Genomic DNA, 18,408 nt, shown 5'->3' on the forward strand with positions numbered 1-18,408 from the left:
CCGTGTTACTTGTACGTTATTAAGCATGTATCTGCATATACCCGCCTGTCTTGTCTAGCTAGCTGTCTGTCAGGATAACTCAAGGAAGATAGGTACTAATGTTTTCCTTTTGCATCAGAGAAATCATGCTTGTGTTAATGAAGATTGCTCGGAGTCATTTTTATTTTTTATTTATTTTTAAAGTTTTTTGAATGTTTATTTTTGAGAGAGAGAGAGAGAGAGAGACAAAACATGAGCAGGGGAGGGGCAGAGAGAGAAGGAGACACAATCCAAAATGGACTGTCAGCCCAGAGCCTGATGCAGGGCTTGAACTCAGGAACTGTGAGATCATGACCTGAGCCAACATCGGACATGTAACCCGCTGAGCCATCCAGGAGCCCCTCGGAGTCATTTTTAAAGCAGCCTGGTCGTGCCTGAGGTTTTTCCCCATTCTGGGGGCTCTGATGAAAGTGCTGTTTGTACTCTTACCATTACTGCTGGTTTTCATTGACCTCAAGTGCTCATTAATACTCTGTTCTGAAAGCCACCTCAGTGTAAGATGCCTCTTAAACTGGACCTTTCTTCTGTTTTTTTTGTTTGTTTGTGTTTGATTTTTTGGCACCTGAAGTCATGGGTGGGGGGAGGGGTAGTGCAGAAGGATTTTTCTTAATTGATTGGTAACTAAGCCCCCTTAGAGGTTTAAAAAAAATGTCTCTACTATTCTTAGCTTTTGACAATAAGAGCTATTAATTGCTCTCTGTGACTATTCTTATTGTTTTCTTTGTCCAAAGGAAGAATTTTTTTAAGTATTTTATTTTTCAGTAATCTCTACACCCAATGTGAGGCTTGAACCCACAACCCCAAGATCAAGAATCGCACACTCAACCGACCAAATCAGCCAGGCACTCCTATCTAAAGGAAAAATCTAAATATAGATTTGGAAGCAGAAGGATATAACATTTTCAGACCTTACTGATTTTACACATCACTTTCAGATTCTTAAGACAAAAAATGCCACGCATACAACAAAAAATTTGTGATTTCAGCATGGTTGGGTAAAGAAAAATGGGCTTTAGGAAGGGGAGTAAGTATTTATTTCAGTGCCCCTATTTTAGGTCAGTTATGTAGCTTTACCTCTTAATTTTCTGTGACATTTGGTTTCTTTAGTCAAAGAGGAAATGACATTGTGTCCATGTAGTAAGCAAGCGGTATTGATAGAAGAAGAAATGTCTCATGTCTTTTGAGATATTTGATACATGGAAGATATAAATTGGTATTATTAAATGTTTTTATTACACTGTATTGCAAAATATTTTATCATCATATATTCATTTATGTAGATAAGTCTTATTAATTCAGATTTCTCTAGATAGTAAATAATTCCTGGTCACAAATTAAATTCTTTGGGAGAAGCTAGACATTTTCCCCCCAGCCCTGTAGGTGCCATAGAATTTCTGAAATCCACAAAACCTCCTCTCGGCTGACAACATGAAACAGGGGAAGCAGACATGATTTGTCCCTCCCATTTCTTCTCTTGTGTTCCCTGCCTTAATATGGGGAGGGTCTGCATGCTGTCCCCGCACCTGTCATCAGCTATCATAAACATTTGCTGAATGAACCACCACCCGGGGACGACCCCTGATTCAACTTTGATACTCTGATCGAGTGGGCCTCAGTTCTTTTCCAAATTTCCCTGGCTTGTTCTTGATTTCCTCAAATTTTCTTTTGTGCTAAGAAACTACTACTAAAACGACTACAGAAAGCCGTGTCTGTGAATCATGAGGTGTTTCCGGATTACTGTACCGTCCTTGTGACTAACAGACACAAGCTGACAGGTCTGCAAGCTTCAGCTGAAGACTGCTCCCATATAGTCCACTCAGTGTCAGCTCCTCAGCCAAAGGAACCCGCAGGCTCTAACCTGTGCCTTGATAGGAATATAGTAAGTAAGGCACAGGTGCCTAGTAAATATGAAATGCCCGTGTAAGTCATCAGATGCTATGCCAGTATGAGTAATAAATTTCATAGCATGCCCCTTCTCAAAGCAGCCCCTCTAATACCGGGACTATTCAGGTCCTGGTGCCTAGATATATTTTTGTGGGGGAAGGACCTGGGTTCACATTATACCCTCTGCTTTGGAATTGAGGCAGCAGACTCAAGTTTACCTGAACAGAAGTTTATCAAATCCTTTATTCAGCTTGTTTCATTTGCTAAAGTGTGTGTGTATGTTGGGAGGGGGTGGTAATGTCCTTATAGAATTCTATCTAAAATTCTCAAGAAGTTGCTAGATATCATAATTATTGACTTGCTCAATAGTTTTAGTTGAATGATCTAATTCATCAGTAAATATGGTTACATGCTTTGCTTCCTGAGAATAGAGCAGTTCACTCAAAATTATTTTCTTGTTTTATATTTAAATTATTTTATATTTAAAGCTTGCAGAGCATATATTACAGAATAGTCATTTGCCTACTGAATAGGCTTTTTTTCCCTTTAGATGACATAAAAAAACCATCCTATCCTGCAATCATGGAAAAAATCAAATATATTAAAACCATCATATTTTGTAAGAATTCCCACAGACCCACAATACATTTATCCTATGCTGTTACGCAGTGTTCTTATTCAAAAGATTATATCGAAAGCATCTTGGGTATCATTGCTGTAGAAAGAAAACTTATGAATTTCTTTGGATCCTGCACTTTTAGATTCTCTGCTGACTATAATTTCTGTACCATTGCTTCCTTTTTCAGTTTGTTAAATGCAAAGTTGTAATGACTGTGGAGTCAAATAACTGACTCTCTTTGTACACTTTTAAATGAATGTGTGTTTATCTCAACATGAGGTTTAAAGCACATGCGGTTTATTTAACATTTATACATGGGCAACAAGATAATTTATAATTTATAAATTTATAATTTATAAACCGAGTTTATAGTACTTCACGCGGTTTGTAGTAAAGACTTCCACCCCTGCCCTGGGTTTTCAAATGCTTAAAATGTTTTCCTTACTAAGCCAGAGTTAGTTATATAAGCAAAGATATATTCTTCTTACTATGAACCAAATACACAAGTTCCAAAATTTAACAAACTCATGAAAATCTTAGTGTGTGGAACAGCACAGTGGGGGGGGGGGCAGCGGAATCTCATTCACAAGTGGGTTGTGATTCTAGGAAAATTTAGTTCCATTTTGAAAACAAAACCCATCATCCTGTATGGTTAAGAAGATGAAAAAGCTAAGACAATGTTGTGTATCAATGATATTTCAATTTTTAAAAATTAAAAAAGACTGAAGATATTTTACTCAGTGTATTACCTTTTGCTTAAGGTTTTTCAAGGACTGGACAAGAATATAATTTACACATTATGATGCCTTGATCACTTTTTTTTTCATTGATAATATGGCAACAATTTTCTTTCAAGCCAGTGCATCTGTATAGAAGCTACTACGGTAGGTTTGTTGAAAACATGCTCGCCTTTAGTCAGAGTTCTCGAAGGACGTTGTGAAGCTGCACAAGAGAGCCTGTGATAAATGGCTAGATCCAGATTCACATCCTTTGAACTTGCTGGATGGCTACCTCCAGGCGCGCAGATGGAGAACATGTGCTAGTCTCGAAGCGCCCTCTGCTGTCTTACCCAGAATGCTGCACTCACACGCAGCCTGGGGGACCGGGTCTCAAAGTTCTTCATTAAAAGCCTCAATTAAAATAACATTCAATCGATAGATTTTGTACTAATGTTTCATTCACTGTGGACTTGTAAAACAGCAGTTTACAACTTCCTGGGGCTGGGAGCACAGAGCTTCCTTGCAGGGAAAGGAGCGGGGTGTTTATTGCTGGTGGGGCCTGCCCCCCTTGGCAAGGAAATGGCTCTTCAGTGATACCGTCTTTCCTTGGAGGTCCTCCAGGATTCATTGGGATGGGAACTTGCCCAGACTTCTAACGTCTCAACCCAGAGAGTTTTTAAAAATATGTGCTATGTATTTTTTTTAAGGTAGGTAGAACAGTTACTATTTGACACTATATTCTTAGGAAAAGATCCCTAGGTCTCTAGAGGATTTTGGTTTTGTGTCTAAATATGCAAGAAAAGGTCGTCCCTGGAAGTCAGAGGCATGGGTGCTGCCTTAACCTTCTCCAGCAGCAGACAGACTCCGACGACAGTGCGTCCTTTTCCCGTTATTGATCGATTGCTGTGCATCCTGACAAGGCAATCACTTCTCCTTTAGTTACGTGGCCTTCTCCTCTTTCTCCTTTTGACGTGTTAACCTACCTGAATGTCTGAGCTCAGGCTAATTCTTTCTTGCCACAAACTAGGAAGTTATCTTTTTCGGTAAGACCCCAGACTTTTGACAGACTAGCGCCAACTAGATAATCATTTTAGATCTTATATGGCTTTGAGGGATTTTGAGGGGGGGGCGGTCCATGCCAATCTTGATGATTTCTAAGCTGGTCAAAATGGATGGGGCCACTGGGTGGCTCAGTCAGTTAAGCATCCGACTTCGGTCATGAGCTCACAGTCCACGAGTTCCAAGCCTTGCAGCAGGCTCTGTGCTGACAGCTCAGAGCCTGGAACCTGCTTCAGACTCTGTGTCTCCCTCTCTCTCTGTCCCACCCCTACTTGTGCTCTTTCTCTCTCTCTCTGAAAAATTAATAAACAATTTTAAAAAATAGTAAGCTGGTCAAAATGGAAAGAAAGTTTTGTAAGTTCTAGTGCAGAAAATGTACATAGAAAAATTAGCTCAAATGGAGCCTCCAGGGGCCTGAGCTCCTAAGTTGGGGAGTGTTTCCTGAGGTCTCTGTGAAATCCATTATCGAATTTCCTGGAATCCGAAGCACTGTCAGTTGTAAGAGGCACCATTACTTGATGCATCACAAGAAAAGAAACTTCCAACTATTATATTAAAAGTGCCATCAATTATAAGACACCTAATTTCAGAGACATTAAAATGTAAGGGGGAGGGGCGCCTGGGTGGCTCAGTCGGTTAAGCCTCTGACTTCGGCTCAGGTCAGATCTCACGTTAGTGGGTTCGAGCCCCACATCAGGCTCTGTGCTAACAGCTAGCTCAGAACCTGGAGCCTGTTTCGGGTTCTGTGTCTCCTTCTCTCTCTGCGCCTCCCCCTCTCATGCTCTGTCTCTCTCTGTATCAAAAATAAATAAAACATTAAAAAAATTTTTTTAAATAAAAAAAAAATGTAAGGGGGGAAAAAGTACATTTTCGAATCGATGAAATAGGGTAATTTCCATGAACCATTGGGCCATGTGTTAGTATATTCTATATCATTCATGGCTTAGGACCTAGCATTAAAAATACATGATTTTCAGCTCAGAACCTTCTGCACTTTATGTCTTTGTTTTTGTTTGGCTTTTATTTCACTTTGTTTTAATGATGTAAATGCAACAGTGTTTGAGTGTGGGGAATTCTTCAAACAGATTCAAATCTATAGATTCCAGTCTATAGATCTGGGAATCAAGTGTGCTTATATGGAAACGTCCTTTTTTTCCTAAGTTTTTTTTCTTCTCAGCTTCCCACCTTAATGAAATGCTACATTGTTTCTGGGAGAAAAAGAAAGGAAGAAAAAAGGCATTCTGACTTATATCTGAAAGCAGTGCCCTTCCCAGAGTTTTCTTAGGTTTGGGATGAGTAGTTTATCAGCTTTGATGCCGGCCTCTGGCCATGTTACCTTGCAGTTGTGCCTGGGCCGGAACAGGATGGAGCACTTTCTGAATCATTGTGGTATCAGAGTCTTGATGTCAAGGACTCTCTGTAAATGTGAGCATGACACAAACACATTGTGTTAGGTAATTCCTCATACCCTGAGGTTTACATCATTTCTACGTGTTATCCTAACCAATCGAAGTCCATTTAAGTCTCTGTTACAGCATGCATAGAAAGAGATAGGCAATCCTTGTGTTTGGTATGTCGTAGCAAACACTGTGATGGGAAGTGTGTATCTCTGTTGAGAGCAGATGTGGCATGATGCAAAGTGAGAAGAAGAGTAGGTCCCTATGTGACTGCTCTTCTCATGGTCACCTGGCTCACTGCAGCCCATGTCCTCAAATATGAGGTTGGGACTCAAATATGAGTGCCATAAGGGCACTACATGAATGAATCTTTAGTTCATTCATGCTGTCTGTGCTCTTGATCTTGATGTGCCTGTTGGATGCATCCACATTGGGTCTTTGTATCAAAATAGTGAGATGGTTATGATAGTCTTCTCTCTTTTTTGCCATTAAAAAGACTGATTCAACTGACCAGTTATTATGGCATAGTGGTCCCAATAATCTTAGTCCCTCACATCACTGCAGATTCATAGTCCCTTCCCCCTAGAAAGGCTTATATTTGTGGATGGGGGGTCAGGAGAACAAAACACAGATATGTCCGTGGAGAATGTATGTGCCAGGCAAAAACATTGCCTAATCAGATGAAAATAATATTATTTCCTCACTGCTTTCACATCACAGCCATATTTCACGTTATATTCTAGAAAACTGAATATTTATTTCTTTAAATGTACAATAAATGCAAATCTTTAGAGTCCTGAGTCTTATAATGATGAAGGTAAGTAACATAATGATAAAGTAAATCTAAATAATACATGCAGTCCAACTTAAGCCATCCAGATTTTCTAATGAAAAGTAACGTATCAAATGGGATAGGCTTTCATTCAAAGTCCCAGCATTGAAAAGCACTTTTCAAGTTTACCCAGGTAGTGTTCTCAAGGGTCATATTTTCCACTCAGCGCAATTATTTCTGATGCTTCTTAGTAGTTATTGGGAAATTACCCAGAGTAATAATTTGTGTTTAGTTTACCTTATCTTTGTGATTTATAATGATAGCACAATGTGTCACTCTAATTAAATGAAAGATAGCATTGGACTAGTTTGTAATCACAACCTTGTCTCTTTACTTTGGAAATACATTTTAACATTATAACTTCGTTTAATAACTTCGTTAAATAAAAAATAAGAGTACTATATTATTAAATGCAAATTTAAAAAAAACTTCTTGAAGTGAAATGTCATATACTGACCTCAGAGACTAACTCTAGCAAGAGTCTGCTGTGATCACCGGTTCTGTTCTTGATCTGCTTTTTCACAGGCCTTAGGAATTGGTATATCCCAGAAGCTCCCTGCTGTTGCTGATCGGATAGAGACCTTTTCTCCTTAGGGAGGGAATTACTGGCATTCACATTGTTAGGCAAGATGATAGGTCTCCATTATGCACCGCTCTGCAAATTTAGCTTCTGTGAGGATGCCTGCGTGGCTCAGTCCATTCAGCATCTGACTTCAGCTCAGGTCATGATTTCGCGGTTCGGGGAGCCTGGAGCCTACTTCAGATTCTGTGTTTCCATCACTCTCTGCCCCTCCCCCACTCGCACTCTTTCTCTCTCCCAAGAATAAATAAACATTAAAAAAAATTTTTTTTAATTTAGCTCATCTGGACCACTCTGACTGTTTTTATCTTACAGATCCCCTATGCAGCAAGCTTGATCAGGAAAGAAAAGCTTGGTGCCCATCTCAGCAAAAGCTAAAAGGTAAGCTTGCCAGAGGAAAAAGATTTTCCTGAACTGATTGTTACTGCTCAGCTCTTTTCTTTATTGATGTGTTCGACATAGCCCAAGGGATTAGTAAAGTGGCATCCTCTGTTTCAGCCAATATGCTGATGAACTTCGTTATGCCCCGGGCATGGGACTTCCTAAGCCAGTGGCTATATACATTTTGTAGATTCCTTGGAAAATTCCTAAAAGTAACAAAAATTTTGAACTCAGTCTGCAGAAGCAATCATTGTTCTGTTTTGAGGTTTTCTGCTCTCCGCGGTCCTCCCTGACAGCCCGAGTATTGCGCCTCTGCAAGAAAGCAGAGTGTCAGCAATCACGTTTACGGTGTCTCATCTTCTCTGCCTCTCCTTTGCTTCAAAAAGTCTTCCCAAAATCTGGCTTTCAGTGAGCCACTGACAGACGGTGCTGTGAACAATTGCAGGCAACATAGACCTTGGAGAATGTCTTCTGTAGGAAGAGTCATTTGTTCTTTCTCTAAACCAATCACAGTTTCTCTAGAGCTGAAGCCAAGTTCAAGGTCACATCCCTGGCAACAATTTAAAAGACAAATATTCCAGGCTTCTAAGGAAGACGGTAAAAATTCATTGGCTATATTCAGAACATACCTAAACATTTCAAAAACAACTTTTTGATTATACAGAAGACATATATAATTGTTAGAATTGAAGGGATGTCAAAACTAAGGCTTGCGGTTTCTGTGTCGATACATTTGGATGACCTAACAACTGGAATTGCTAAATCAGGGGAAAACTCAGATGTCAGAGGGAGCATGAGTAAGTGCTCATGGCCAACTAGGAGTGTGGTCATTTATCAGTCTGACCTATTCCTATCAGAAGCATTCTTTCCCATCCCTCCCCCTGGAACATATCTTCAACTTAATAGAATCTATTGGCAAAAAGAATTCTGTATAATGCAGGTGTGTGCTTCCTTTTCTTCCCTTCATGCCTATTTTCTGCATATCACAAGCCTCCTCTGTCCTGTACAAATGGCAATCCCACTTCTTGCCATCATCTTTATTAGTGATGATCTTCAGCATTTGTCTTAAATAATGATGATTATGTCACTCACGTTTCATCAGGACCTCAGAACTCTTTCCAATACAGTATCTCATTCATATGCTTTCCCTCCATTTTACACACAAGGAACTGAGGTATGGAGAAGAGAGATGTGATGTTTCATGTCCACGCTGCAAAGCTGGAAAGAGATCCCAGGGCTCCTGGCTTTAGATTCAATGTCCACTTGCTCCTAATGAATGCACTTCATGTCCTCTGTAGGCCGATGTCTCTGCAAGGAAGACAGTCAAATAATAAGTCATTGTTTTTCCATATCCATGAAGTTATACAAAGTGGGCCTGTGAGCTGGTTCTGGTCTATATATTCAAGTATTCTTCTTAAGTCCGAGGTTGACGTTGGACAGTGTCCTGCTCATTGGAGTGGGCAAGTTTGCACCACTTGTGTGAAATGAAGAAGTTTAGAACAGTCAGACTTCACTAAATCTTAACTCAGAATACCAAGGTAATCAAGGCAAGAATGACCCAAAATAATACTGATAAACTCATAGGTATAATAATTTGAAAATGTTGGGGCACCTGGGTGGCTCAGTTGGTTGGGCATCCAACTTGGCTCAGGTCATGATCTCACGGTTCATGGGTTTGAGCCCCACATCGGGCTCTGTGCTGACAGCTCAGAGCCTGGGGCCTGGTTCAGATTCTGTATCTCCCTCTCTCTCTGCCTCTCCCTGCTCACCTCTGTCTCTCTCCCTCTCAAAAATAAGCAAACATTAAAAAAAAAATTTAATGTTAAAAAAATAACTCGAAAATGTCAAACTAATTCTCTTTCAAGTCAAAGAGAATATATTAGGATGTGGTTTTTAAATAACATTTTTATTGAAGTATAACACATATTCATCAAAGGTCAAAAATCATCAAGTCATACAAGTCTTGAAGTCAACAAACCAAAATTCAATGGATTTTCGCAAGCTGAACCCACTTAGGCTTCCAGCACCAGAGAGCCACCTTACACCCCTGCCCAGTTATTCCTCCACTCAATGAACAATGAAGATCAGCTTTGCCTGATTTTGAACTTAGTAAAGGACATGGTACTGAATGTTGTCTTGTATCAGACTTGTTTTACTTCGTGTTTGTGATATTCATCCATTATAATGTAGTTTGATTTCCACTTAGGAACTTCAATAAACTCTTTTTACCTCTTCTTATTCCCCAACTCATCTTCCTTGCTTATGATGAACTGCTCTGTACCTACAAAATGAAGACCCACTGACCAGAAAGCATGCCTCTGACGGTGACATCGTATCCAGCTAGGTGGAAAAAAAAAAGATTGATTTGTGTTTAGTAACTAATGCTTCCTTCATGCTGATTTTGTTTCCATCCTTGCAGACAACAGGGATTTCTCTAAGTAGACCCTGGTGCTTTCAGAAGATTAGTGGTTACTTAAATGCTGAGCTAAATCAACCAAGCAGAGAATCACGACCATATTGTTAGAGGCAGTATTTGATTCTCAACATGCCAAGCCTGCAAGGAAATACCCCAAGAGAGATTACAAAATAAAAATCATTACACCAAGGGAGAGAGACAAATTCTGCCTTGCTGAGTGACCACAGGTTTCCAAATTAGGGACTGATGCATTAATGTCTTATGCAAGAGTGACCCTTAAGGTAGTGTGCTGTGTTCTTGCCACCCAGTGGATTCCAATATGACTATTAAGAGGAGGAAGCTTTTCAAAACCACAGGCAATCCACTTAATAAGCTGAGCAAGTATTGCCACATATCACTACTCTACAAATGTTTTTGCCCTACATTAGGATGTAAGAAATTCCATGTTGAGTCAAAATAAGGTTCCATCCAGACCAGCTTACTAACTGCGTAATTCCATTAGAAGAGCCAAATTGTTGTTCTTAATAATACCAACCCTAAAATTTAAGCACATGCACTGAATGCTCTTAGCTTTCCCTTGATGACTCCTTAAAGACCCATTACCCATGGATTTATCTAACCCTTTCTTCAACCTAGGTATAGTCCCCTTTGGGGCAATGAATTCTATTTGTTTAGCTACCAGCTGTGTTAGGTGTAGTTTACTTTCTTCATCTTCAAACTATCTTCTAAAACAAGCCTTAGTAGATTAACCAGTGGGCTCCTTTGCATATTTGTTTCATTGTTAGCTCACAGTACAATGAAAATCATTTGAAAAAAAATATTTCAAAGTGTAGTGTGTATTGTCCTTGCATCTAGAACTGTTTTCATACCAGAATTATTCCCGATAGTCTCTCTTACTGTGCTTGTTTCTGTGACCATGTCCTGCTTGGACACGCCCTCTGATCTTTGTGACATCTGCACCACCAAGAGTGCCATGATGTCAGCAGTAATCTAATCATTAATGTACATCCTTTTTCTTCTAAGCACTTTTTGACATTATATAGATGTCATCCTTATAGCTAGATGAAGCACACAGGTCTTTTGATCATTTTACATAAGTGGAAAGTGAATCCTGGGATATGGCTTGTTCGTAGTCATACAGAAACTTGTGACCAAGTCAGAAATAATAATAAATTCATCTGTTGAGCACTGATTATGCCAGGTACTGGGCTAAATTCTTTGCTACTTTATCTATCTCTTTTGAACATTACAGCTCTGTAAGGTAAATCCTATTGTCATCCCCATTCATACATGGTAACACTGAGGCTCACTGAGGTCACTTAGCTAGCACGTGGCAGAACCAGGATTCAATCCAGGCCTATGTGACTCTTACACTTCTCTGTCTCCCAAGGATCACTGGGCTTGTTCGGAAAGAGTCTGGCTTCTAAATCTGATGCCACCTTCCTATGTTATCTTGAGTAATATCATGAAATCTCTTTGAGGCTCACTCTCATCTATAAAATGTAGGTTGCCAAGCCTGATCAAAGTCTCTGCCAATTCTAAAATGTTGACACCACTCTTGCATACCAGACTTCTGCCATCCTCTCTCTCTCCTTTCCCACAAAGGGGCTGCTTTTATTAAAATATGCTCAAGACCATATATAACACCAATAGGCATGACCAACCTACTTTTGCCTTATGTCTGCATTTTCTTCATCACAGATTACTACTTCCTTCCACCTTGTGGAGAGTTTGAGATTTTTTTTTCCCCTATACTAACAATATCTACATCTTTGATTTGTGCTTAGTAACTAATTGTCATTTTATTTCAGTTCTGAAATAATTGCTATAAAAATAATGACTCTAAAAAGGTCTTAAAAGGATATAGAGGGATAGTAATGGAACACTCTGTGTCATCCTTTTGTATAGATCAAAGACAAAGGAGGGATAGCATATCCATTTCTCTCCTCTGTAGTCAGACCTATAGGACGAGGTTCTTTCAAGAGTCAACACTGAGACTGACAACGTGCCCCTACTCTGCTTAAGGCTTTGTGTCAATTATTTTATTTAATCTCCAAAACAAGCCATTGAGAGAAAGTCCACTACTCTCACCATGGGCTACAGCTTAGGAAACTGACATGCAGAGAGCTGACTATGTTGTCTCTGGTCTTGCTGTGAGCAAGTGGCAGGATCTGAGCCAGGGCCACCCCACATCCACTCTCCTCTGATTCGTACCAGGGGAATCATCACCTGACCCGCATCCTCTATTATCAGTGGTAAATATGCAGTTAGTAGCCAATCCAGTGGTTTTGTTGATGTGGAATCACAAAAACTACAGTCATGCTTCTACAGTTGCCCAGACACCCCAAGACAAGAAAAATAGATGTAACTCAGGCCATCCAGCCAAAGCCAAAGCAGGGCACTGGCGCATGAAATTCTGTCTGCCCCTTTCACCGCAGGCTGTCTTAAGCAAACCGGGGCTTCTAGAACCTAGTAAATGTGACATTTCTGTAAAGAAGGTATAACAAGCCAGCACACTCTGATCTAATAGTTTTACTTTGGCTCAGTGTCAGCAGAGATGCATAAACTAATAGAGCAGGCAAATATAGGAACAAAGGAAGATGCTTTCAAGTCACTATTTCAATATTTCATCCAAACTGTTCTAAAACTGTCTTCTCTCTGGATATACTAAGTGTTTTCATGGATACCATGTTCAACTCGATGTGTTTTTAAACTATCTGACTATCTGGGGCTGAGGTTGTCATTCTGTATTTCTTGTTTTGTCCCAGGTGCCCAGAACCACTTACTCTTGTTCTCTTGTAAGATACAGACTGCCACTGAGCACTTCTGACCCACATAAAGACTGCGAATTGAAAGGGCTTGGGAATCAAATACAAAATCAGGTTCGGGAGAACCCAAGGACAAGTGACCTCAAAGCAGCATGGACAACCATGTAAAATAGACTGTAGCGGCCATTCATTAGTGGGGGGAGGGGGGAGCCAACCAGAGCAGTCAATGCTTGTCGCATCTTTTGGTGGAACCAAAGTTTGAGTCTTTGTGTTTTTCAAGGCCAACTGGACCCAGAGCGTGGGAGTGCCGTTAGCCAACCAGGGTGGGAAATCCGTGGACGGTCCCAAGTGAGCTCAGGGCTGTACACTCGGAGAGAGCAGCTCTGCAAGACTGTCTTTCACATTTAAGTCGTGATTCTTGGAAGAAACACAAGACCCGTCCTAGGAGTGGGGATCACGTTTCAACAGCTGGGTCGGCATCAGCCGTACAAACCTGCTTCTCACAACAACCTGGACAGACTTACACGTGGCCCCTTCCTCTCTGGTACTTTGCCTGCTGTATGAATGAAGATTGTATTCCTCTGGAAATATTTTACAGTTTAATATTGAGTGTAATTAAGAATATAATCATGTTATCAAAAATGGTATTTAACTCTGTTGTAGTTTCTTTAACATTCATGTGGATAAAAAAAAGTCTATAATAAAAAAACTATGAAGTAATAGTTGTGTTCATGTAGTTAAGTGCACATTTGATTGGGGGCAACTAAGAGCAATGAATACTTTTTAGAATTATTTTGACAAAATATGTGAATAAATTATTTTTGAAAATGGAATTCCTTCAAAAATGATTATTAAAGTCTAGGGTAGCCTCCTTTGGCCATTGTTAGTGACTGGCGTCCTCCCCATCATGTTAGGATCTTTGTATGGGTAAAGAAAGCTTCTCTGTTCCTACTAGGTCTTCTGAAAGTGTTGGTGATGGAGTTGATATTGTGCCTTCCTCCTTACTGTGATGTTGAATCAAAGTCCAAGATCCTTTTAAGCTAAATATTCTGCCTCTCAGATGCAGTAGAAGGGCCAAAATGGTAACCCCTTTGGGGCCAGGATTTCCAAGGTCTTGCTGGGTTGCACAGAAATCTAATGCGGAAGACCTCTTACCATGAAGTTGCCAAAGACCATCCTAACTGAAGAGGTACCTCACCAGTGGCATCTCTTGACAGATTTCAAAAGAGGTTTAGAATGCATTACCATGATATTTGATACTCGCCCCCCACCCCAAGTCAGAGAAGGATCTAACCAGGTCCTGGAGTCTGAGAACAGATTTCCAGTGATGAGTAATGGAAAATAATGTGCGGATGCCGTGACCGACCACAGAGGGCAGAGAGGTGTTCTGGCCTGGGTCTGAGCACGGGACTCACACAGCCTTTCAGACATCGCACGTTTCTGAAACAGGCAGCTGTACTTTGGGGGCTAACTGGACAGCCAAGTTGGTGGTGCATTTTCTCCATGTAAGCTTTACATTATATGTGGGGAGGGAAGCCCAGCACCCTTAGCTTTGTACTTTAAGCCAATACTGCCAGAGGTGATAGAAATTCTCTGAAAGAACACAGACCTGACTTCATGACCAGACATGAGGGGACAGCAGTGGTCATTTTGTGCAGAACCCAGTGTAAACTCCAGGACCAGATGGCAAGAGCAGTGACTGGGCAGGCTGGGAGTAACTAGCAGACTTGCAGATGAACTTAAGGCCTTTGCCCCACAGCTGCATCAACTGGCCGTGTAAAGGAGCCTGAAACACCATTCTTTTTCTTTCTAATCGCAGCTTGAAGGGTCTCAGGGGTATTAGTGCTAAAATATCAGCAAATAATTCTGAAGCAAAAAGGAAATTAGAGAACTTCACTAGTATGTCTGAGAACCTGGAGTTTGTAACCGTGGCATAGCTCTGAACTGAATTAATGGCCACGCTCTTATGAAAGATCACTGGCCTCTCCTGCTGAGGCTGCTGGAAGTACATTGCATCTTCCCGTTCTCCTCCTAAACTCCAGGCTCCGTGGAGGCCCAGTTGTGCATCTTTCCCCAAACACTTGGAACCTGCTGCTGTCTTCATTCTCGTGACCTCAGAGTCTCCCCATTTGTTGAGGTATTTTATCAAAGTCGTCTATTTCTTACGAGCAGTAGAGCCTAATAGTCCTCCATGCAATCATGAAGTTATACACACAAACCCAAAAGCTTCAGAGCAAAAGAGACAAGCTCCAACATATAATATGGAAATGTCATGAATCCACATAGTTTCTCATTAAGGAGAGTGAATATGTCTTCTTTGTTCTAGCAATGCTTGATGTTTCTAAGTTGAAACAAAAAGACATTGTCCCTAAAACTGGATGTGACTGGGTTATCTGAGCTGCCTTGTGGAAACAGGACATCCATCTAAAGCTGTGCCTGGGGCTAAAAATAAAGCCACTCTTCAGAAGGACAAACAAAAATTCTTGGCTCCACAAAATGACAGCAGGAAAATGCTGTGCTGTTTTCTTTGACTGCTTTGTCATCTTAAGATTCCAAGGTCAAGCCAACTATTAGCTAATGAAGAGTAAGGGCAATGCAAATAAAATTCTCAATTTTGATTACAAATGAAATAATAAGATCAGAAATGGCCAAAGCAAGTCACAGCAGAAATCCGGACCCAAACAATAAAGCATTTCCTGTTGGGACAGACATTTCTGATGTATGTTTTTGATCCTCAGGACGCCTGAGTAATTGCTCATCTATTTGCCAGAGGCAAGGAGAGTGAGACATCACACCCCAATTTCCTTAGATTGAGCAATGACTGTAGCCTCAGCTCTTTGGAAAATAGAGGAGAGTTCTCTCCTAGCTACAGGGGATATGACCAAGCAGATAGGATCTCCTTCACTTAAGGGTAAGAGTAATAACAGCCATGGTCAGCAGTGAGGAAGGTCAGAGAAGAGAAATATTGTCAGCGTGCTAAGAATGTATAACCACATCATTTAATGGGGTGCTTCCAGCTGACCCCAGACCCAATGACAGAGGTCCTTTGTCTCTCTACACAGGTGAGGGCACAAAGTTCAAGTCTGACCACCTGCCTTGACTCCCCATACACAACCCTCACCACAGTTTGTAATTACACTCTCTTCCATTTGTAAGATGTGCACTGTACACTTGCCAAGGCCATGGGATGTTCATTTCAGCTCACTACCATCTCTCTACTGCTGAGCACATATAGTCTCTACACAAAATATGTTTGTTGATTGAGTAAGTAACCTTGTTTATTTAAGCCAATCACAAAAGCAGATTGCTACATGGTTTTCACTTCAAACTCTCTCATAGAATGTTGACATGTCATTTGGTTTCAAATGGCCATATGTGGCAAATGTTAGTCACCAACCAACAGTACCCATTCTTGGTGGCAATACACCTAAATAAAAGGCTGTGTTTCCCAGGCTTACTCACAGTTAGATGTGACCATGTGTCTATGTGACTATGTTCTGGCAATAAGAGGTAGAATTTTCAAGAAGCTCACTTCAAAAGAGTTTGACTTAGGCAATGTTTCTCTTTTCCCTTCCCTTTCCTTCTTTCCTGATGTCTATAATATGGATGGAGCCCCAGAAGCCATCTTGGGCCATGGGGGAACTTTAAAGATAGAAGCCATACGCTAGTATGAGCACAGAAAGATAATAAATAGAAGCCTGGGTCCAACAACTACTAAACCAACGTTCTAACTCTGGGCTTCCCTCACTTGTGATCTTTTTTATATTGGAGAGAAATGAAATTCTCTCTTGTTTAAACCACTATTATTTTAGATTTTCTGTTAACTCTGATTACAAAACCCTTCTCTCCATTTGGGGCTCAGTAATCAGCCAATAGTAACACCACTTCTTATTAGTGTAACAACTTTCCAGTGCATGCTTATGCTATCTTTGTATTCTTATGTTGTCATTAGCCCTTTGATTTAGCTTAGGGAGGTCAGTGGATATGAAGGCTAGTTTAGTTGCAAAGTTAGGCCTCAAATCCAGTTCTTCCTGCTGCTATAACAAGCTTTTCTTGTTCAATCTTTCAGCCTCATCATCAGAGCTGAACAAGTCCATAATGTCTCTGATATCCCCTATTGCAATATAGATAGGTGAAGATGGTGGAAGGGGCTAGATCTGAACTTGATCAGCTCCCCAGGGTAGGTCAGGAACTAGGCTGGAAAGGTACACTGTCCAAAAGGGCCCACAGGCTCTTGTGTGATGCAAGCAAAGCTGTGACCAGGTGTGTAGTCAGGACCACAAAGGGAACAGAGCTCAACAGCACGGACATCTCAGGAACGAGAGGTTGTCAATCATCATTATTCTTGATAAGGGGTCCCTGCTGTCCACTTGGCATTCATGGGCACATTCCAGTCTTGGGAAAACACACAACTGGGAATAAATAGGGTGGCAAGAAGCAAGCCCAGTGCTTGACTTGGGGCTTTGACAGGCAGAGAGCAATTTGACTCAGGAACCCATGTGCACATGGTCTCTCCTAGCTAGAGGGCAGCAAGGTACACTTGGGAGATTGGGTGATAGCCCTGGGACCCACAGACTTGAGCCAGTAACCACCACACAGGACTAAAAGAGAGCTAAGGCTCTCTAAATGCCTCTGGACTCCAGTCTTGATGTGGGCTCTGAAACAGTGTTGCAGCTTCAGGTGGAAGACTAGAAAGATAGCTGGTTTTAAGCTGAGAAAGGATCCAAAAACGCTAAGAGCAGAGAATACGTTGCTGCAAATGGCCACCTATTTCCATACCAGGCCGACTATACATATAATTTAGAAGTAATGAACTCAAGTTACCTAAAGTAAATAATCATGCTGAAACACCACGACTCTATAGCAAATTAAGAACTTCCCTGAAAGCATTGTTAACGTCTGGAGTTTTCAAATAATAAAATTCATTCTTCTCATCCAACTTTTACATCATCTCACTATTAAGGACAGTGGCTTCCTGGATGATTGTTAATGATGGTTTTCTTTATTATATTTTAGACCATTTAGCAAAGTTTATTGATTTACACTTCCTTGTAATTAGTTGTAGTGATTAAAATAGCTTTTATGGCCCTCTAGAGATTGACTTTTTAAAGAATCAACATTTACCCCAAATTGTGTGCTTTAAAACATGGTTAAATACTGTTTGAATTCAGTACTAAACCATCATTGGTGAAGCTGTGATTTTATATGTAGTTGCTTTCTTATTCCTCTGTTTATATGGCTCCATCATCCAATTACTTGGCAGCCAATAATAATAACAGCAGCCAACTTTCATTGAGGGATTACAATCAGCTGAACATTGTGCTAAGTGTCTTTACACATTATTTCACTTAATTCTCTCAACAACTCTATGAGGCAGAGACTGTTTAACTATTTAATTGAAATCTGAGGTGTTAGGTCACATAGTAGGTAAGTGGAAAATTAGGAATTTGAAACTTTGGTTATTATGACTTCAAAATCTCTGCCTTTAAAAAAAATGTTTATTCAGTTTTGAGAAAGAGAGAAAGCATGAGCAGAGGAGGAGCAGCGAGAGAGAAGGAGACAGAGGATCCGAAGTGGACTCCGTACGGACAACGGTAAACTGGATGCGGGGCTCGGGCTCACAAACCATGAGATCATGCCCTGAGCTGAAGTCAGACACTCAACTGACTGAGCCACTCAGGCGACCCCCAAACCTCTGCTTTCTTTTAATCACT

At 40.7% G+C, this 18,408-nt stretch overlaps 1 protein-coding gene across 1 annotated transcript in view; it reads left to right on the forward strand.

Annotated features, from left to right (window-relative positions):
* The window catches only part of SKOR2 (SKI family transcriptional corepressor 2), a 39,870-nt gene extending 26,531 nt beyond the window's left edge, over positions 1-13,339 (forward strand). The window contains exons 8-9 of the mRNA XM_029921555.1: positions 7,445-7,510; positions 12,695-13,339. Of these exons, the coding sequence (XP_029777415.1) occupies positions 7,445-7,507 (63 nt within the window). The 3' untranslated portion in view covers positions 7,508-7,510; positions 12,695-13,339. The remainder of the gene's footprint in view (positions 1-7,444; positions 7,511-12,694) is intronic.
* Positions 13,340-18,408: the final 5,069 nt, after the last annotated feature.

This window comes from Suricata suricatta, chromosome 14 (assembly GCF_006229205.1).
Source record: "Suricata suricatta isolate VVHF042 chromosome 14, meerkat_22Aug2017_6uvM2_HiC, whole genome shotgun sequence".
Taxonomy (NCBI): domain Eukaryota; kingdom Metazoa; phylum Chordata; class Mammalia; order Carnivora; family Herpestidae; genus Suricata; species Suricata suricatta.